At 43.5% G+C, this 23,323-nt stretch overlaps 1 protein-coding gene across 1 annotated transcript; it reads right to left on the reverse strand.

Moving 5' to 3' along the window:
- Positions 1-5,765: 5,765 nt before the first annotated feature.
- On the reverse strand, positions 5,766-22,785 carry LOC311227577 (protein FAM240B). The gene is made up of 3 exons (XM_084313297.1): positions 22,399-22,785; positions 9,799-9,920; positions 5,766-6,513 (listed from the first exon to the last, which is right to left on the reverse strand). The coding sequence occupies exons 2-3, from the start codon at positions 9,918-9,920 to the stop codon at positions 6,402-6,404; spliced, it is 234 nt and encodes a 77-aa protein (XP_084169423.1). The 5' UTR covers positions 22,399-22,785; the 3' UTR covers positions 5,766-6,401.
- Between the last annotated feature and the right edge of the window lie 538 nt (positions 22,786-23,323).

Consider the following 23,323-nt stretch of genomic DNA (forward strand, 5'->3'; position numbering starts at 1 on the left):
GGGGCCAAGGCTACGATGGAGCCGCAAATATGAGCGGAAGCTACAACGGTCTGCAGTCGCAAATTCAGAGCCACAATGAGAAAGCTTTATACGTGCACTGCCATGCCCACTGTCTCAACCTGGTCTTGGTGGAGAGTGCCAAATCAAGCCAGCATTTTGTTCGGTTTTTAAATTTAGTTGAAAATCTGTACACTTTCATATCCAGATCTCCAAAACGCCACGCTGCGTTTGTGAAAATGCAACAGACCATGTACCCTGGCCAAAGACTCTATGAACTGTGAAGGCTGTCTGACACACGGTGGGCGTGTAGAGAAGATGCTCTGAGATCCCTGAAGAAGGTCCTTTCTGCTGTGGTGAAGCTGCTTCAGAACATGGCTGATAGTGATCCACCAGACTCTGCAGCAGGTAATGCCTGGATGCTCTTGCGTAGCATAGATTTTGAATTTATGCTATGCATGGAGATTGCCACACCTGTCTTCAATGAGACTGCCATCGCATCTGCTTCACTTCAGAGAAAATACCTTGACTTGTCAGCATCATACACCATTGTGGAGGGAGTCATACAAAGAGTGAAAGCAATGAGGAAGGATGAGGAGTTCAAGGTCCTTTTCTCAAAAGCAAAATGGCAAGCAGAGGCAGCAGGCATTGAGGTGCCAGAAGAAATACCTGGACAAACAAGACGCAGGAAGGTACCTCAAAGGTACAGGTATAGCTCTCAATCTGCTACTGTGAGGTTCGCCTCTTCCCTGGACCTTTAATTCCTGTTCCCTGGACCTTTGATTCCCTGTCTCCTCACCTCTCCAGCCCCCACCCTCGCGTTCGTTTACTCTCGTCTGCTCTTCAGCAGCCCACACCCTTGGACTACCTGTCATTATGTGTTTGATTGGTCCGTGCCGAACACACACTTCTAGTCAAGTATCAATTACTATCTCGCACCTGATGTGTGTTCTAATTAGCGCCCCAGTGGGCTTTAAATAGCTCGATCTCCCCCCCAGTCCTCGTCGGGTCGTTCTGCAAACTCCTACGGGAGATTCTCTATCTGTAAGCTCCTACGGGAGATTCCCTATCTGTCTGTATGCTGTTTCATCTCCGGCGTGAGACGAGGTGCAAGCCTTCGCCACCTGTCGCCGTTTGCCTGGAGTGGGACACAGTACTGCGCTCTCTAATTCTCTACGGGAGGTATTCCAGTGTTCCACTCCAGACCCCGCGCCAGATGCGCTCTCCGAACCGGCGCGTTCTCCAAGCAGACGCGCACCACTCCAGACCCCGCGCCAGATGCACTCTCCGTACCGGCGTGTTCTCCAAGCAGACGCGCACCACTCCAGACCCCGCGCCAGATGCGCTCTCCGAACCGGCGCGTTCTCCAAGCAGACGCGCACCACTCCAGACCCCGCGCCAGATGCGCTCTCCGAACCGGCGCGTTCTCCAAGCAGACGCGCACCACTCCAGACCCCGCGCCAGATGCGCTCTCCGAACCGGCGCGTTCTCCAAGCAGACGCGCACCACTCCAGACCCCGCGCCAGATGCGCTCTCCGAACCGGCGCGTTCTCCAAGCAGACGCGCACCACTCCAGACCCCGCGCCAGATGCGCTCTCCGAACCGGCGCGTTCTCCAAGCAGACGCGCACCACTCCAGACCCCGCGCCAGATGCGCTCTCCGAACCGGCACGTTCTCCAAGCAGACGCGCACCACTCCAGACCCCGCGCCAGATGCGCTCTCCGAACCGGCGCGTTCTCCAAGCCAACGCGCCCCACTCCAGACGTCTAGCCTGCGCCCTCCTACTCCATCCCTGTAAGCAGCTCTGGCCCTAGTCTCCCCTGTTGGCTTCTTTGTTAGCTCCCCTGTTAGCTTCCCTGTTAGCTCCCCTGTTAGCCTGTTAGTCTCCCCTGTTAGCTCCCCTGTTAGCCTTTGTTAGTTCCCCTGTTGACTCCCCTGTTAGCTTCCCTGTTAGCTCCCCTGTTAGCCTGTTGACTCCCCTGTAGCTTCCTTGTTAGCCTCGTTAGCTCCCCTGCAGCTTGCTAGGCCTCTACTTCCAGCATGGCCCCAGTCTGCTAGCTTAGCCCCGGCTGCTAGCACAGCCTCTATGTTAATGCAGCCCTTGCAGCTAGCATAGGCCCTGTAGCTAGCCATGCCCAGGCAGCTAACCCGGTCCCTCTGCATGGCCTCCACTTTTTGTGTAGTTTTCCCCACTGCTAGGACTGCCCCTTCAGCTAGCAAGGTCAGTTTTCTCCCACTGCTAGGACTGCCCCTTCAGCTAGCAAGGTCAGTTTCCCCACTGCTAGGACTGCCCCTTCAGCTAGCAAGGTCAGTTGTCCCCACTGCTAGGACTGCCCCTTCAGCTAGCAAGGTCAGTTTTCTCCCACTGCTAGGACTGCCCCTTCAGCTAGCAAGGTCAGTTTTCTCCCACTGCTAGGACTGCCCCTTCAGCTAGCAAGGTCAGTTTTCCCCACTGCTAGGACTGCCCCTTCAGCTAGCAAGGTCAGTTTCCCCACTGCTAGGACTGCCCCTTCAGCTAGCAAGGTCAGTTTTCTCCCACTGCTAGGACTGCCCCTTCAGCTAGCAAGGTCAGTTTTCTCCCACTGCTAGGACTGCCCCTTCAGCTAGCAAGGTCAGTTTCCCCCACTGCTAGGACTGCCCCTTCAGCTAGCAAGGTCAGTTCCCCACAGCTAGGACTGTCCTTCCAGCTAGCTTGTTCTCTCATGCTGGTCCAGCCCTGTCTGCCAGCCTAGCTCCGGCAGCTAGCGCAGCCTCTATGTTAATGTAGCAGTACAGCTAGCATAGGCCCTGTAGCTATCAGTGCCCTGGCAGCTACCCTTTCCCTCTGCTAGCCCCTTCCCTGTTCCCCTCTCCAGTGCCCCTGTTCCAGCCCTGTCTGCTAGCCTAGCTCCGGCAGCTAGCGCAGCCTCTTTGTTAATGTAGCAGTACAGCTAGCATAGGCCCTGTAGCTATCAGTGCCCTGGCAGCTACCCTTTCCCTCTGCTAGCCCCTTCCCGGTTCCCCTCTCCAGTGCCCCTGTTCCCTCGCCCTGTCCAAGGCCTTAACCCTGTTTTCTCTGTCCCTGTCTCCAGCCCGCCCCCGCGGGCCTCTGTTCCCGGTTCCCCTCTCCAGTGCCCCTGTCCCTCGCCCTGTCCAAGGCCTTAACCCTGTTTTCTCTGTCCCTGTCTCCAGCCCGCCCCCGCGGGCCTCTGTTCCTGTTCCCCTCTCCGTTGCCCCTGTTCCAGCCCTGTCCCTTGCCCTGGCCCTGTCCTTTAGCCTTTCCCTTAGCCTTCCCCTTAGCCAGCTCGCCTCTTAAAGGCACATTGCCCTTTTTCCCTAGTTCTTGTTTTCCAGTGTTTTGTGTTCCCCCTTAAAGGCACAGTGCCTATTTTCCCAAGTTCTTGTTTTCCAGTATTTTGTGTTCTCCCTTAAAGGGACAGTGCCGCTTTTCTGTTGTATTCAATAAATGCCCAGTTCTTGGCTTACTCTCATACCTGTCTTGTGTTGTGCGATTGGGGTCGGTTACAAACCATAACAGCTACGGAGGACTACCAAGTCCAAGACATGGAGGAGCACTACCGGGGAAAGGTGTTCTTTACCTTTCTTGACATACTCTCCCATGAGCTACACCGAAGATTCAAAGGGAAGGATGACACGCCTACTGGGTCAATCCTATCAGGTCTTCACTGCCTTACCATCTCAAGTCACTGGAAGGGCATGACAAACGACACAGCTGCTGTATCTGTCAGAGATGTGTGCCAGTTTTATGATGTAGAGGAAGAGAATGTTGTCACCGAACTCAAGGTATTCCACTCTTCATATGCTCTCCCCTCCAACAATGTCAAAGCTGCGCTTAAGTGCCTTAAAGACAATGATGTGGAATCTGTTTTCCCAAATATAACCATGCTCCTCAAAACATATGCTACAATACCAGTGACAACTGCTTCAGTAGAGCGATCATTCTCTAAACTGAAGCTGATCAAAACCCAGCTCAGAAACCGATGTGGGGAAAAAAGGCTCTCTGATCTTATGCTGCTTTCAATTGAGAGGGATATCCCAATTGATCATAATGAGGTCATTGACATATATAAACAGAGGACCAAAAGACGAATTCTGCTATGACTCCCCCACCCACCATCTCCCTTTCATTGCAGCAATGGAGAGCCAGCACATACAAATCTGTCCATGAAAATAACCAACATATTTTTATTAGAGGTGATAGAGGAGAGGACAGAGGATGGCAGGAGGGAGGAGTCAGGTGGTACAATATAGTAAGTTTAATGGAGAGAATGGGGAAGATAGGGAGGGGGAGGGAGAGAGAGAAAGAGAGGGAGAGAAGGAGAGGACATGAGGAGAGGACAGGATGAGAGAAGGAGAGTAAAGGACAGGAGGAGAGAAGGAGAGGAGAGGACAGGAGGAGAGAAGGAGTGGACAGGAGGAGAGAAGGGGAGTATAGGAGGAGAGAAGGGGAGTACAGGAGGAGAGTAGGGGAGTATAGGAGGAGAGAAGGGGAGAAGGGGAGGAGAGGACAGGAGGAGAGAATGAGAGGAGAGGGGGAGTACAGGAGGAGAGAAGGGGAGGAGAGAGAAAGGAAGAAGCTCATCGGCACTCGAATTAACTTTAACTGTTAAACTGTTTTATGAAATAAAAATGTTAAAGGTGTATTGTTCCCTGTGTGTTTTTATCATAGAGGTGTGGTTATACTATTAATCTGGATTGTCTATGTTATTCTAATGTTAATCTTAATCAAGGATAAAGACTATTTCATCATACATGACACATCATAGCTTTTTGCTTACTGATGGGGTCCCATGTTGTGCAGTAGGTGCCCTTTTTTATTTTCGCCCCTGCCCTTCAAACAGCCTGAGTCCGCCACTGTTCTCCAACACAACTATGTGGCAAGGCAGATAACCCTGCCCCTTTTAGTTATTTCAATTAAACCCTGTTGGATTAATTCTTTCAAATTGAAATTAGGAGATTAGTCTCTAACTCTTAAACACCAATGTATAGACTCTTTTCTTAATTTTTCTACTGTTGATTTGAGCTGAAAACAGTTTAAAGGATATTATACATTTGGCTTATTGCAGTTTTTAATGTAACCCCTACTTGCATGCAAGCCATTCTGAAGAAGGTGTGTTCACACTGAAACATCATGATTACAGGCTACCAATAAATTTGGAAAACCTGGAGTGCGTGCCTGGACATTGTTTCCCTATTTTTATGTATGATATCAGAGGTTACAGCACCCAGTTAATGCCTTTTGTACAGTGAGAGAGATAGGTTATTTTCTTAGTTCTTAATTTAGTCAGATTTACGACAAAACTTCGCAAAATTTTTATAGCGTTTTTATAGAAGATTGAAACAGTTTGGACCCAAATGTATTCCAGTCAACCTTTGCGTTAGCAGACATTGCTGCTAGAAATAAACGTTTAGAATGTTATTTATTCCTACTAAGCTGTCACACACACACGTTTAGAAGCGTGGGGAGAAAACCCCGGATTATTTTTGTCAAGTATCTCACAGCACCCCAATCTAGATATTTCTGGATTTATCTAGTTCCTTTTATTTATTTACAGAAATATGTTTGACATGTTAATATTTGATTGAAAAAAAAATTGCAAGAAGAATGAGCAAGATGACAAAAAAAGAAATATGCTTTTATTTTATGTCAGGAAATAGTCCATTTTATATCATGAAGTGAAACAATGTCCAGGCACGCACTCCAGGTTTTTCCAAATTTATTGGCAGCCTGTAATCATGACGTTTCAGTCTGAACACACCTTCTTCAGAATGGCTTGCATGAGGCTGCCAATAAATTTGGAAAAACCTGGAGTGCGTGCCTGGACATTGTTTCCCTATTTTTATGTATGATATCAGAGGTTACAGCACCCAGTGTCAAGTCTAGTGAGGTGAGCGCGTTCTACTACTTTTTTCATATCATGAAGTGACAAAGGCTGCAGTATGGACCCTCCTCAGTCAGAACTGATAGATGAGGAATTGCCCTTCAGGTGGAAGCTGATTTTCTTTTAATCAGATTCAGCTCTAGGTAATGAGATATTTCATTTTGGTAGAACATTTAAATTTTCTAGCCCCCCCCAACCCTTGCCAAAGGTACATATTAATGAAAGGAAGGGAACACCATGAAACGATCTAGCAGTGTCAGTGTTTCTGATAATAACACACCACGCCACTATGTCACAATTACGTCATCAAACATATCACTCAGAGATTGATGAGATCCTTTTGACTTTAGTGAATCCCCAAAAAAACTCTGACTTGGAAAAACAGGAAATGTCTGCACAGCGTTACAGCCCTGTCCGTAACGCTGACTCATATTTGCCCAAATTAGATGCATGTTGTTTTGTGGTGTTGCCTTTCTTTAATGCCTTGTCAGCAGCACTGAAGGGCACCTTCACCCCAGAGCCTCATGTCTGGTCAGCAGTCTGAACCATCTTGGCTTTGCTCACAAGGTCATCGTTGAAGCACTTTAGGTGTTTGGTTTGATTCTCCAGACGCACCGACCATTCTCCTCGCAGCCTGGGACATGGGGAAGGAAGAGGCACTTTTCACAATCATGTAATAGACACAATCTCATTTTAAAGACCTCGATTAAACCTATAATTATCACTCCCAGACACTGGTTCTTCCTCTCAGGCTGGGCTTTCTTTTACAGCAGTGTTGCTATGGTTCGGGGCCCAAAATGTTAAATGTTAAATGGGTCATGGGCCTGCTACTGGTGGGTCCCCATAGGATGGAAGAATGTTTTTGAAAAGTTAAACGCTTAAATGTGCCTGGGTCCCAGGATAAGACTAAACATACTCATTTGGGTTTGCAAACTCACACACTTTAAAATAGTTGAAGGAAATCTGCTTCCTGAATCAAATTAATTAAACCCAGCCTTGATGGCAGGTCCATGGGGATGTAAATGTATATTGCTGTTGAGCAGGACAGACAGCACAGCAAAACTACATGTAATACAGACAGATGGTCTTATTGAGGTGATATCATCATCGAATTTGATTCCTATAAATTCACCATCAATCAAGATTAAGTCCCACTCAACCAGTGTATACTCTTGCTGTGTGTGTGAGTGTGTGTGAAACATAATCACTGTGAATTCTCAGGGGTCTTCTCTGTATTCCTGTCCCTGCTATACAAGGTTGTTACAGCAAAGTCTCCATCCTCTGTTACCTTCCTGTCATTTCTTTTGGCTTATTACATTTGTTCCCTCAGCTGCTGAGCTGGCCTGGTAATCCTTCTGACCTTACTGCCGGCCATGATGCCAAGCAAACTAATACATGACACGAGACGGACACACGGACGGAAGACAGACAGACAGACAGGGCAAGCAGAAAAAAACAAACAGACAGACAGACAGACAGACAGACAGACAGACAGACAGACAGACAGACAGACAGACAGACAGACAGACAGACAGACAGACAGACAGACAGACAGACAGACAGACAGACAGACAGACAGACAGACAGACAGACAGACAGACAGACAGACAGACAGACAGACATTTGAGTTCTCGTGTTCTCTCCAAACCCAGGAAAAATGTCCTGACATTGTTTTTTGTTGTTTCACCATTGTTTAAAAGCAATTATTTAGATAAGATAGGAATTTCAAAAACAGCATTTATCACAATTTCTGGGAAAGTCTTTACATCGGTCAGAATTCACCTTTGAGTTGAATGAAAAGCTAACTCATGTCAAGTTGTGGCACGATGTAGCTAAAAACCCCTTCTTTACAGTTAGAGGTTCAGAGCCTTGCTCAAGGGCTCTTTGACAGTGAGCTAAGATTCTGGTTCCCTAACCGCTATACCACTGCCAGTTATGGGAATCAACATTTAATTATTTCAAAACAACAACAAAAAACATTTGAATGCCTTATGAAACCTCCACTGGAGACACTTGAGTGGAACGGGGCTCATGTGACACAGACAGACAGACAGACAGACAGACAGACAGACAGACAGACAGACAGACAGACAGACAGACAGACAGACAGACAGACAGACAGACAGACAGAGAGAGAGAGAGAGAGAGAGAGAGAGAGAGAGAGAGAGAGAGAGAGAGAGAGAGAGAGAGAGAGAGAGAGAGAGAGAGAGAGAGAGAGGGAGAGAGAGAGAGAGCAGCAGGGTAGTAGCCGTAAAAGGGCCTCCCTCCACCCTCCCACCCACACCATGCCCTCTCCACTCAGCATCAGTCAACGATGTGTGATTATCAGCTCAGCTGGCTCCACCAGGTTTTTCCAGGCTGTGACCGGGGTCAGGGATACACACATGATTACAGCAGACTTAGTTGTGGGGTTTGGGGGATATGGTTATTAGAGGGTGCAGGGTTAGGGGGCATATGGCTAAGGGAATCCAGTGGATTGGGCAATTACAGGTGCATGGTGGTGGAGGGTTAGGGATGGAATAGGGTGTACTTTTCGATCTGTGAGCAGCAATTGTTATTAGCCAGACGTTTGGTTTTTTAGCTAGGATTCTGTGAGAGTTGATCGTGTGTGTGTTTGTGTCTGTGTGTCCTGATTTAGCCCCAGGAAAGCCGAGGAGGTTATGGAGAGTGGGGATGGCTCGTTTGTAATGAGAGGTTCTGTTTTTAGATGTGTCTATATGATGGACTGTAACATGCATCCCACATTTCAATTCACAGTAATTTTGTTTTGTGACATCCCGGCGGCTTAGTGGTCTAACAGGAATACGATATGTACACAATGCTGTAATCTGGTTTATCGCCTCTATCACATGCCCTTTCTCTCCCGCCATTTTCCTGGCACTATACCCACTCTGTAATCTCTGATAATGAAATGGGATAAAAAGAAAATCATCTTAAAATGCTTCTCTTCAAGTTCTACAAAGATGGGATAAAGAATACCAGGATCTAAAATCCTTTGGACTCAACTGCATTGTAAAGAAAATCACACAAGTTGTCTCAACTTATATTTTCAAGTAACCTTCCTGTGATGGCATTTTTAGTTGAGAGACTGAATATTAAATATCAAGTTTCTGTGACGTCTGTTTGATTGGACTGAAAACGGCAAATGCAAAAAGGTTACTTGAAAATAAATTGAGACAATTTATGATTTATTTTTACAGTGTGGCCAATGATTGCATTCCTCTAGATTTTGATGAAAGTAAAGTGAAAAGTAGTTTTTCTTTTGCTACACACATAGCTGTATCAGTATGATATATCCTACATACCAGTATATGTCCTACTATTAATATATACTGTATATTGTTGTTCTAAATACAACCTGTCCTCTGTTGCAGCTTTTGGCTTTTATTGTTGTTCCCCCTGTTGTGTCTTGTAATTGGAATCTAAAATCAGAATCTTTATCTTATTTGATCTCATCTTATCTTATTTCAAACGAAATCCCTTGCCTCTCAAAAAGCCGTTTCCTCTTACTCAGCCATCATTGTAAACACACATTTGGTTAAAATCTACCAAGATAAGATAAATGAAATAAAAAGAACATAAGATAAATAAATTTTAACTATTTACAGAGCACATAACACATTCACGACACATGATTGAATGGCTATTATACTAATGACTTATGGATGTGTTATGACCCTGTTATTTCACAATCTATTCATAGATGAGTGATGAATGATTTCTGAATGTCCGGTTAATGTAAATAGTTATAAATCTATCTATCTAGTTAAAAATTCAAGATTCAAGAGATGTATTAGTCACATACGAGACATGTAGTGAAATGAAGGTGGCCATGCCCGCCTTGATTGTGCAAAAATAATAATAGAATAAAATAGAATAGATAATAAAATAGACATGATAGAAGAAGTAGCCAACTGACTTTTTCAGCGAGCTCTTGGCCATCCTCTGGTCTTCAGTCTCGTTCTTATTGGAGTGCTTGTCAATCTTCTTCTCCCAGAAGCTCTTGATGTAGATCTTGTCATGGACTAGAGCTATATTCATCTACAGGATGACAGAGGTATCAGAGTACAGTCTCTTAAACTGTAAGTCAGAACCTGAAGTTCAGAATTTTGGACCCCTAGCCCTATTTCCTACTGACTTATGATGTTGTCAAAAGTCAAGAGTCTTTTCTCAACACATTGTGTGCTTCATACTGGATACCATGCTCCTCCTATCCACAAAATGTATGTGTAAACATACTCAAAAGCAAAATGTTTTCCTCTGGGTACACTGTGGAGTAGGTTTCGGTGCTTATTCCAGGGCTTGCACAGACGGAAGAGTGACTTTATATTCGTTTTGTGGCTAACTAGCTGGAGCTGCGAGTGTCTAGTATGAAGAACACCATGGATTGTGCTCTATTGTGACTGACAACATCATCGGTAAGTAGAATATCATTCTGAACTTATACTGTACCTTATAAAAAGGGTTTACCATATAAAAGGCCTGTTTTACTCGAGTACACATTGCCAACACATGACAGGGTGGAGCTGGCTTCATCATGTTTTTATGAAGGTGACTTCATCCTGATGATTCATCATGATCATTATTAAAAGTGATGCAGTGTTAAAATAATATGTGAGCAAATGATTACCTCCAGACAATCACTTTGGGTGCCGGGAACCGTCTTTAGACGTCATTCCCGGCCATGCTCAAGTTGCCGGAGGACGCTTTACGTCGTCCTTATATCAATATTTCAAAAATCTGCGATCGGATTCATATGTCCCCTCCGCTGGCCTGAGATCCACCAGCAGGACCCACTGAGCTCTCTGGCGGTTCAGGAGTGCCATCTGGTGGCCGATCGGCGCAATCGCTTAAACAGGATGTGCCATAGAGGTTGTGCTAGACGTCCGTATTGCTTCCGGCCACTCGGTACATGTCCCGGGACTCTGGCTCGTCACGCTACATAGCGATCGATTGCCAATAACTCGATAAACAACATGATTTGGACATATATACCATTATACAAGCTGGAGATGGACCGGGTAAATCGCCATCCCATAATGATAAAATTTCTACTCTACGATGATCGCCTAACGGCGCGCGGAGACTGGGGTGAGTTTGAGCGTGTAACGTTACCGTCTTCGATACTAACTGCTATTATCAACATTTGACCCACATTAGATGATTGGTATAACGCTGCCCACGGAATTATAAACGCCCCCTCGCCCATCCGGTCAACATCAGATGACGTGTAGTAACTTCTAGAAGTACGTCTAGTTGGAATTTTTTATATCGCGCTGATTGCCATCAAACTGTATTTCATCATCAATATAATGCATTTGGGGCTATATATCACGTTCTGGAGAAAGCTGCAGAAAGAGATGAAAACATACTTATACATTAGACCATACTTTACTATGAATATGTGAATGAAAAAGTTGAACGTTGCTACACAATGAACAATACATATAGGACTTTGAATGGGCCCTAATAATGGCAATGTAGCAATAGAATTTAAAAAGTTATAGCCCTGCAAAGAAGGGGACTTTCTCCATAGACAAATAGCGCTGGCAATCTATGGTATATCATGAATTTAACCTTAGGCAGCCAAAGTAGCAGTCATTATTTCCTAACCACTAGACTAGAAGGTTGCAATGAGCCTTTGTAAATAAATAATGTTCTCCCTTTCTCAAAGCCCTGTCTTGTTTCACTAAAGTGATCATTTTAAATACATCACTTTTAAACGTAACACTGCCTTACTGGCACAATCTGTTATGTCCCACCAGATCATGGACTATTCTCCCCTGCTCTACCTCTCCCCGTCCCTGTATGTTTGTTCCTTGTATTTCTGTCCCTTAGTGTTCTTTACCTTTTCTCTCTCTCGCTCTCCCTCGCTCCCCTTACTGTATCTCTCTTGCCCTTCTTAATGTTCCCCTGTTAGTCTAGTGTTTTTCTTGTATTAGCTTTACTGTCTAGTCTTAGTCCTTGTAGTTACTGTCTAGTCTTAGTCTTTTGTAGTTACTGTCTTTAGTTACTGGTACTGTTATTAGCTTGTCTGTAGTCTGCTTGTTCTGTCCCATTGTTGTGTGTCTTGCCATCCGTAGTTGTAGTTCTTTGTTGTTTCCTGTAGTTCTTTGTCAGTCTGTCTCCCCTCCAAGGTGTCTCCAGGTGTAATCATCCCAGGTGTTTCTCGTTTGTCATTTGTTTCTGTATTTGAGTTCCTTGTTTCCCAGTCTCTGTGTGGGTCCATTATCGTTGTTACCCTGTCTGTGTTCCATGTGCTCATAAAGTAAGTGTTTCGGTTTCCTTGTTTAGTGTTTTTCGTGTTTAACTTGTAGTGTAGTTTTTCCCCTCTTACAGCGGTGGCTGAGAGGTCTTTATTTTTGTTTTTTTCCTATACTCTTGTTTTTGTGTTCCGAGTTCATTATAAATAAAAGCCCATTAACTCGCTGCCCGCCTGGCCTTGTCTGCTCCTGGGTCCTATTGCATAATCACACCAAAACCCCACACAATCCAGTTGTAACTAAGAGATTTGCTGGGGGGATGTTTTTTTTGTGCATGTATTACTAGATTTCACTACTATACATACAACTTTCTCTTTGTGGTAGGTAAATTAAAAACGTTTTATATAGGGAAAAGACTAATCCAAATCAGCAGTGAAAGTTAATAGGAGGCGATGTCCTTACTGACAAAACTGACATGTGCAATAGCATCGGCTGCTTAAATACCAGAAATGTAAATTTGTAAATAAAATATTTTCTCAACTTTATGACAAAACAAGCCAAATCATTAGCCTATAGCTCATCCTTGTCTGTAAGTTGTCAAATATTAAATATGTCATCAATGACTTCACCTACACACATAATAGGGTTCTGACTATTGATATGATTAAGAGATTTGCTGAAAAATTCATACGTTTATAAAAAGAAGGCGGAGCTAAAGCAACATCCTGGTTTCGTCAACAAATAAACAAATGATGGAATAACAGGCCGCTGGTAGTACAAGGTTGATTTGTATAGTAATGAGAATTTAACAGAATAGTCTATTGATGTTTATTGTTCACTCTTGCAATAAATGAATAAAGTGATTTAGTAGGACACCATGGCTCAATGAGACCTTCTGATAGCAGGTGGTCATAACAAGTTTTGATGTGGAAAACACTGTTAGAAAATTATTATTGCAGCTTGTAACACGTGGCAGGGTGCCACACATACTGAAAACAGATACTGGTAGGCATAGCTTTGCTTAGTTTACCTAAATTATAAGGACGTTGTTGTCCATGAGGAGATGCATCTCTGCATCACAGGTTGACAGGGCCCTATTCCCCGTACCTGGTTCAACTAAGTCGATCAAGAGTCCCATTATCCAGATTCAGTTAACCCGATGTTTGAAGCCGGGATTTTCCTGATTGGAACGCTGATTCAGTCTCGTTAACTTGAACCAGACTTGAGACTCTGGATAAGTGCGCGCGGCCGCTTCAGTTGAAAAGACAGCAGGTGTAGATCGCAGAAATCCTGATCTTCTAACGGCATTGATTGATTGATTGTTTTACAGATTGCAGGCGGCTCAATAGCCTTGCCGACAAGTTAAATGCATAATCTATAGGCTAATTTTAAATCCCTCATTACCCCAATCAATCAGATTATATTTCTTTAAACGTTCCTGCTGGCAGTAGGTTTATGCATTGAATAATCAAATGAGATCTTGCTAGCGAAAATAATTAGTTCAACTGTTTCAGAATAAGGATACGGCTCTCTTATCCATTGATTGATGTATGGTGGATTTTTTATTTATCTGCACTATGGTGTGACGGTTTGTCCTTTTGACTTTCACGCAGACGACCGGGGTTCGAATCCTAGTCTTTTCCTTCTTTTTGCAATGTAGGAATAATTCAATTTGGTGCACGTTGAGAGCTATATAAAGAATGACATCCTCAATGCATGTAGATTTATAATATTTTAACTTAAAACTAGGCTACTTTTGCGTATAATCATTAATATTATATTCCAAAAAATTATATTGGAATCGCGGGGTTTCGAACACCGGTCGCCCAGTTGCCAGGATTGAGCACTACCGCTGCGCCACTGTGCCAGATGGGATAAATTCATTGTTTATACATTAATGAACGAGAGACCCGTGTTTAGAATATTTTTACTTTTGAATGAAGTTTTATCTCTTTATTCTCAAATGCATTAATGTGACGTCAACGGCTCATTCAATTTCTCAAATCCGTCAAACAGCGCATCTCATCAGACATTTTAATCCCAGTTACAATATCACACAAAATCCACAATCCACGCATAGACACTTCAATTTTATGCTTGAATGAAACAAAATCCAGGCGCTCCTCTCCTTCCTCGCTCCTCATCCACAGCGGAGAATATGAAAGGAATCAGAGCCAAACGAGCGATAGGTTTCAATCATTAAGGATATCCCCGCGGGATTCACATTTGCAATGCTGCGCGTTGTTAAAATAACCACATAATGTGTACATCGCACCTAGCGAGCGCCACGGTATATATAACGTGCATTATTTAGGACAAAGTGAATTTAGTATCAGCATTTTGGGTCTATTTTACATTTCAAAAGCCCCCTCTGGAAGAATGGAGCACAAAAACGTAATTCAGAATGGTATAATGCAGATCCTAGACTGTGAGAATCATTTCAGGAAACGAGCTGTCACTTCTTTGCGGGGGCGTGGCCATGGTCCATCCGGCTAACTTGAACTTAACCCTGCTCTCGACCAGGCTCAAACTTTTTGATCTGTTGTCATGGTGATTTAGACAATCGCGCGTCGGGGAATGGGAAGGTCCGGCTTAAGTCAGGCTTGACCGAAAGTTATCCGGCTAACTCAGTTATCCAGGTACGGGGAACGGGGCCCTGGGACTTCCCTGCTACTGTTATTTTTGTGAATGCACTGGTGTGAGCCAGAGAGAGATTAGGGATACGGCTTCTGTCAGCCCTTATAAGGGCATATAGCCACGCCCCGTTTGATTGATTGATTGTAGCCACGCCCCTTGTTGAGATAATTTATTACCCTTAAGTCCCGCCCCCTTCTCTGATTGGTCGATGATGTAAGGAGGCGGGACATCCGGTTTTGAGGGAGGGACATCCGGTTTCGGAAGGGGAGGGACATCTGGTTACGGAAGGGGAGGAGTTTGTAAGAGGGTGGACATCCGTTTTCAGATTTTTTTTTTTTAATAAAAATATTCAAACGTTTTATTTTCAGATTGTGTGTATCTTCACAATAAATGTGTGTATCTTCAGAATATAGTTTCACAACAATCTTCTGAATAAAAGTGTGTGTATTCCCTGGTTTACAGAGTAAATGTGTCTGTGTGTATTTTGTGTATTCCAAATGCCTGATGTCAAATACCTTGTATTTCTTCAGAAAGTGCATTTATTCCAACTGGTGTTTGAATCTTAAGAATAAGCATTTCAAGTGTGTCTGTTTTGCTGTTAGTGAAGAAAAGAATTCCCCCCAATGCGCTGTTGCTCCGGTTGCTGGTGGTGGACACCGTAGTGCCGTACAATGGTTATGAACGGATCACGACTATGATAGGGTGTCGTGCCGTAAAAGGAGCATTTCACCCTCTAACTAACTGTATCTGAACCAACAACCCCTTTGAGTTGTCGTGAAGGCGGTGATGCAAGGGTGTTCGCTAGACCGTTCTTCTGAACCAACAACCCCTTTGAGTTATCGTGAAGGCGCTGGTGCAAGGGTGTTCTGAACCAGCATACCCCCTGCGTTGTTGTGAAGGCGTTGATGCATGTGTGTTCGCTAGAGCGATAAAAAAAAAAAAAAAAAAAAACTTTTTTTAGAATGACAGGGGCTGATAAGATGGCATGACTGGGGCCGATAAGATGTTTCCATAACTATAGTGTTCGCCACCTGTCAGAAAAGCCGATTTACGACCCGGCGAGTTCCACCTTGCACACGTCCGAGGTGTGTGTTAGTTATGCGTGTAACTGTCTGTCTGTCTGTTTTCGAGGATAAGCCCCAGCCCGCGCTAACCGTATAGAGGCGCACGAAGCATTTCTGTATAAAAGTATTCTGTACATCTGTATGACAACTATTAAAGAAAGTTGAAACTTGAGACCTGAAGATAAAATATGTCTGTACAGATAGAGACAGTGGAAAGCCCTACTACCGTGGGTATCATCGAGGATGATCAAACCAGTATTATTTCGATGGAGAGTTTCACTAGGTTACTAATAAAGGCTAGCATTATTAGTTTGTGTTCAGGGGGAGTTATGGGGGTATGTTTTAGTTTGTGGAAGGTGTGTGATATTATCCATGACATAAATGGGGGCGTAATGTAGAAAAAAAACTATATATATGTTTCTGATTGTGACTGATAGATATATGAACGCAATGGCTGACAATATTTGTACACCTGTTATACATACATCTGCTAGAATAGCTCGTATTAGGGCCTTATTGAGAGCCCCTTACAGATATGGAAGGGGTATTTATAATGAAGTGTGGGCAACGAGCGACGGAATATTGTGTCTGGAATATGAAGGAAGATTGGACCGAGTTGCGATATACAAACTGGGTCCTGAGAACTTCGAAGGCGAGGGAGAAAGGCCTGAGATCTATTTAAGCGAAAGAGAGTTCTGGCAAGTAAAAAATAATTCTTTTGACGCGCTAGACGGTTTGGCCGCCAGAAAACTCAAGGAAGGACAGTTAATTAAACTGTTAACATGCTCCAGTGACTTAGAAGGTTATCTTGTATATTACACAGCACGTGTCTCTATACAGAGCAACCCCGGAGTTATTGGGGTAGGGGTTATGACCATTTTCAAACGGTATGCATCTGGACCCTCGAGAGTTCTATTTACCGTGCCGGTGGATACATGGTTAGAATGTCTCAACACCTGTGGTGCCGTCACGAGCGAAATGTTAAAACTGCAACAGGATATGGATCATTTGAAGAGACGTCTCTTTCCTTACAAGGAGTCAGAGGATGAAGATAGCCGATGGGCTGGTGAGGGTGTGATGGAAGGGGAGTGTCAACCGTAAAAACAACCTTTAAAAGAAAAAAAAGTTACAATAGACTTTAAAACTCTTGATTTGACTTGACTAATCATGGCCTCTTTCAACAACGGTTACACAATGGAGTCGGCTGTACCCGACTCATCGTTACTCTACATTTCTCCACCGATGGATACCTACGAAACACCTGATCAATCATCACAAGAGACCATAGCCGATGGAGAGGATGGGGGGACACCGCCTAATGATGAATGGCGATCGCACATACCAGAGTCGGGTCTCCCTCAAGATCTGCCTACCACCGAGAGGGGGAGAAGACTTACAGTACTCCCCGTTGTCGTGGACGAAAGAGCTGGATTCCTAGATCACCAAATGATCGCCTGCATTAAGTTACTTATGGCCGAAGTGCTGAAGTGCTGCGTAGATCTGCACCTCGTCGAGCATTGCTACGGCTGTAGCATACAACATCCCAGTCAACGTCAACATGAATGCTTGTTTGAACCGGCCTTGTATTACATGATTAACGAACCTGCACTAATGACTTTGTTGTGGAGTGGCGAACTGACTCCTACCATCAGCGCACTCCTGGGACGACTCTGTTTACCTATACCATCGCCGCTGCGAATGCAAGGAATCTGCGAAGGCCTTCTCTTCGAGTTTCAGTCATTTAAGAATAGCGAGTGTCTCAAGGATATGGTTAAAGAGATACACATTGATTACCCTGAGATTGATACTGAGGCTGTCTTCGATTCAGTACTGTTATTCATGTCCACAGTGCCAAAACTCCCCAAAGTCTATAGAATGTAATTTTTTTATTTCTGAAAAAAAATTAAAATTATGTGTTTAAAAAAAAAAAAAAAAAGTCTCCTGCTTACTTATTCACTCATGTATTATAATTAGAGCTGGGCCGTTAACGGCGTTAACGTGCTGCGTTAACGCTATACTAGTATCGCGCGATAATATAATTAACGCATTAATCTAAACATTTTTTTTTTTTTTTTTTTTTACATTTTTTTTTACCTTTATTTACCCAGGGTAGGTTCTCTGAGCACAGATGCTCTTTTTCAGGAACGCCCTGCTTCACATTCACACAGTTCCATTCACACCTGGGAGCTGCCCAGTACAACCACAGTTGACACCATTGGCCACTGAGCAACTCCACTGGAGCAGTTGATTCAAGCCATGTCACATAGTTCAAGTTTGAAATGATTCTTTCTGTTTTGCTCCTGAGAGTGCTAGATACTGTACTGTACTGGTAGTATTATTTAGTTGTGTTAACTTCTGAATAAAACAATTTATTAAACACAAGTACATCTTATTGAACATTATTTTGATATTTCATTACCAATTATCATAGCAAAACAGCTTTTTCAAACAGTCTGTAATGCATTTTGGAAACGGGAGATGGGCTCATGGTGTAATGGGCCACCTGGCCTGAGAAACATAAGGAGGAAAGAAAAAGTAAGGACTTACTTCTGGTCATTATTTGGGTAGAACACACATATTTTGAATGCCTTCGGCGGGTTTTTTCTTTTTTTTTGAGCCATTTTAATCTAGATTAATCTAGATTAAATCCAGAATTGCAGATAGATGAATCTAGATTAAAAAAAATTATCTATGCCCACCTCTAATTATAATCCAAAGGGGTTGGTAGTTTTGAAAATATGGATGGCATACTATCTAAAATATATTATGATCCTGCAAATCCAGGATCGTTTGGGGGTGTTGCACGTCTTAGAAAGGCCGCAGAGTTTACCATAGGAGATTAAGCGAAATAGAGTTTTCGTTCCGAGACCTCTTTATCAATTTCAAATTGATTTATGCGATATGCAAAGCTTGAGCCAGTATAACGGTGGTTTTAAATATCTAATGACCGTCATAGACGTATTCTCTAAAATGGTATATGTAAGGCCTTTAAAAAATAAGACAGGTTTAGCTGTTACAAAAGCCTTCGATAGTGTTCTAGAGGAGAGTCAAAAACCGATTAAAGTACAAACTGACGAAGGTAAAGAATTCTATAATAAGCACTTCCAAAAACGAATGCATGTATATAACATACACCATTTTGCAACAGGAAGTGAATTGAAAGCGAGCGTTGTCGAACGACTTAACCGTACATTGAAGGACAGGATGTGGAGATTTTTTACAGCCAATAACACGTTTCGTTATATAGATATGTTACAGGATATGGTACATAGTTATAATAACACGTTTCATTCCAGTATTAAAATGAAGCCTTCAGAGGTCACTAAAGATAACATGCTACAGGTGTTTCAGAACCTGTACGGGAGTGTACCTCTAACGCATAAAAAAACTAGATTTAAATTTGATATAGGCAATACAGTGCGTCTAGCTCAATATAAATCTGTCTTCGACAAGCGTTATGAGCAGATGTTTACATACGAAACATTTATTATAGTGAAACGTTTAGCCCGTGTCCCTGTTGTGTATGTTATTAAGGACCAAGCTGGTGAAACTGTAAAAGGAGTTTTCTACGAATTGGAGCTGCAAAAGATTGAAGGGGCTAATAAAACATACAAGATAGAAACATTTATTGAGAATAAAAGGATAAAAGGGAAGATGTATACGTTCGTGAAATGGATAGGATGGCCTGCTAAATTTAATTCTTACATCTTAAAGAGTAGTCTCAGAGCTGTATGAATAAACTTGATATATAATCCTATACTTTTTAAAGACTGTACTCATAAGTCAGTATATTAGCACGATGGAGGGGTTCTAACCTCTCTGCCCAGCTCCACCTGCTAACATCCTTGACGAGAGCGTTCGACGCCATCTTGCCTCCCGGACAACAGTGGAGTGGCGAGGCGGCCATTTCGGATGAGTACAAATGAGAATTGATGCTCCCGATTCCTTATACAATACACAGTGTGGTGCAGTCTGCGGGCGAAAGTAACGTTGCTACTACCATTCCATAGGGGTACCCCGAACAATATATGCCGGCATTAAGATAGGACTTTACTGGTATTTTGTGGGCTCACTCTTTTGTTTCATTCCTTTTCTTTGAGCGTGATAAGGTGTGTGTTTCATAATATTTCCCGTTCAGTGAATCCTTCTATTTTCCTCCCCTATGTTCCCCCTTCCTTCCCCATATTACCGACCTGGAGCAGTATATGTAATCCCTTAGAGAAGGTAGATACTGTGTTCAGCCCAGACGTGGGCAGCACTTAGTCTGGGTACCGTGAGAGCACTTGGTGCCTGGGTGTAATTATATAATTGATTTATGCCAGTGTAATTATTGTGTGTTGATACCCATGGTGCAATAATCACCAGACGTAGCATTGTTGTAACTAGGCCACGTTACAATAACACTCATCCGGAACGGGAGCACTGTGTGTGTGTCTTTTATTGAGCCTAACCCTAACCCTAACCCTTTGATGCGGGTAATATATCCATTATTAACCCCTTCCTATTCAACATTCCATTTCCCACTGTAAGGGTTCTGGTGTTACTGAGGGAGGGTACTGCTTGCGGGGGGAACCAAGTTATTTCTTTACCATCCAGTCATTAGGTGTGGGGGGGCTAAGGAGACAATTGTGGAGGGTGAGGGTGTGTTGGGGAGTACTGCTGACTGCCCAAGAGAGAGGGAGGAAGACCAGAGTACCGGATAAGGTTTGTAAATCCTGGGCCTCATACATCCCCACTGCCAGCCTCCAGTTGACGCTCCGGACCCCAAAGACGGAGGTGCAGCTGGCCAGAGTGCTACTGTGTCTCGCTACCTAGAGACCGTGCACCACAGTTCCCACGAAGCCGGGATAATCCACCCTGCTACATAGAGTATAGTGAGTGTTTTCATTTAGTGTTCTGCCTTGTGGTGTCTAGGCTGACGCAACCTCCACGCCACTACTAACTTTAGTTACTAACCCACACTGCCCAAGTAGTGAGCGCCATTCGTGTGATTTCTTTTTTCCGGGTTAGCCAATCGGAGAACGTCTTTTTCTTCTTCGCTGCAATCAAAGAGCGTCTTTGCTCACAGAGGCTACGGAAAAAAATCATGCGTGCCATTCAGTAGGTAAGCCAGAGTGTTGCCCCTTTCCCTCTCACTACTGCCACCTATCTGCCAGATGGCCCCCGACACCTCCCATTCGGCAAGGGAGACAATTGACCTGTCTCAAACCCTGCCCCTTTTCTTGATCCTCCAATCACAACTGTCGCTTACCTCGGACAAACCAAGTTTGTCCGAGGTAAGCGACAGTTGTGATTGGAGGATCAAGAAAAGGGGCAGGGTTTTGAGACAGGTCCATTGGCTGCTCCCATCAGCTGAACAAAAAGGACATTTCCTCTGTTTACTGTGATTTTCAAATACAATTAATTTGTCCATTGTCTCTGTGTGCTCTGGGGACCCTATTGTCCGTGACACAAGTTTCATGGCCGTACGACACACGGGTAAGGGGATACACTCATTTGAAAATGTAATGTTTGGCCTTATGGTGGTGCTACAGGAAATGTCATAAGTTCACCAAATTTGATATGTGCAAAGTTTCATGAAAAGCAACCTGTAGATCATGTTTCTTTTTGGGTTTTTGAGAATGGTGCCACCTTTATTCAAAACCTTTCAAGCCTCCTGTCATAGGGCAAACACATCAGTGCATCTTTCTGACAGTCATATACAGTTGACTTCATGAATAAGGCATTAAAATACATTGGTCCCTATAGCAGCCAATAGGCAAGTTTTGTGAGAATCGGATGAGGAGTCAATTAGTTGAAACAAAAAAGTGATTCTCAAATAAGTCAAAATAGGGGTAATCTAATATGGCAGACCAAGTAGGTCCTCATGGCAAATATCTGGGTGCATGTTTCATGGCTATAAACGGGTCAGGCGATACTCATTTGACATTTGATTTTAGTTTATCTTGATGGTGGCCAGAGGACAGCTCTTGGGTTCACCATTATTTGTTCTGTGGACAGAAGACATAGTCCTCTATCACTGTGCCAGGTTTCATGAAAAGTGACCAGTTGGTTCTATGGGCTGCCACAGACGCACACTACAGATGACAGAAGAAAACATGGCCCCTAATCATTTATAGCAGCTTAAAAGGTGCTAAACTCCATTTCACAAATAAAAAGGTGGGTTTACCCTCCACTACATCCCTCATTATCAATTATCATTATCAATATGTTCAGGACATGAAAACCAGCCTGGTGGATTTAGAATTTCATCCGGCAATTTCAAGTTCTTATTTTTCATAATATTATTATTGAACTTAACCTTTTTAAACAACACAGACATGACTAAGATATTTAAAATAAGAGGGCAAAAGAGGGCAAAATAATTACAATCAAAACAAATAAACTGTCACAATAATCTTTTATATTTTTCTAATATTTCTTTCTTTTACATATTCAGCAATTGTATTTCTTAGCATCCAAAGTTGTTTTTAGGATACAATGACTGAACACAAGTTGGTCACCTGCCAAAGTTGAATGACATATTTGCCAGCTTCACCTAAAACTGACCACCGTTGGTGTTAATATATATTTTTTTAATCTAAAACTGACATAAATAGAGATTTGAATACAAACCTTTGGAAGATTAATTGCTCTTTCTCCTCTTCACAGCGTTTCACAAAGTTCCAGGATGTTCCGTTCAGCTTCTTTTGGTCAGGCAGAGTATGGATGTGTTCACGAGTCACAGCAGTCGAATTATAGTGTGTGTTGAGTGCGTATGTGTGTGTCGGGATGTGGTGTCAAGGCTAGAATCCCCTCTCTGCTCCTCCACTGTGAGGGAGACGTGCTGGTAGCCTACAGTATATATCCTAGATCTGAAGACACTAATCAGTCTGTAAGTCAATACAAGTCAATCAGACATGCATTTTGTCAGTGAGTTGTAATCTTGCTAAGTCTCTCCGGTGTTCAATCTGCTGAGTGTTCGTTTTTACAAGTCAGAGCAATGATAACATTTCTCCCTCTTTGCCTCTGTCTGTCTGTCTGTCTGTCTGTCTGTCTGTCTGTCTGTCTGTTGCATTCTTTCTCGGCCTGTCTTTCTGTTAATCCATATTCCACCCCTCTCTCTCTCCCACTCACCCACCCACATCACACACCCTCCACACATATGCATGTTCACACATGCGTATGCCAACGCACACACACACATGCACGTACATGCACGTACACACACACCACATGCACAGTTTACTATGTAATATAATTGGAATGGCTGACAGCAGAGAGATAGGGGGGATCTAGGAGGCAGAGGAGATGCAGTGAAAGAGATAGAGATGGAAGGAGGTAGGGGATAAGATGCTATACTGACTAAACAAGATGTTATCCCAACTAAACAAGATGTTATCCCGACTAAACAAGATGTTATCCCAATTAAACACATGTAGATGGACACACTGAATAAGAGAGGCAATGCTATGTTGTGTAATTTCTTTCGTGTGAAATGTGTCTGTCCAGACACATTCAGTGTAACATTTTTGTAGAACCTTTAACTGGCCACAATTGA

This window comes from Notolepis coatsorum (assembly GCF_963971535.1).
Source record: "Notolepis coatsorum genome assembly, chromosome: 1".
Taxonomy (NCBI): Eukaryota; Metazoa; Chordata; class Actinopteri; order Aulopiformes; family Paralepididae; genus Notolepis; species Notolepis coatsorum.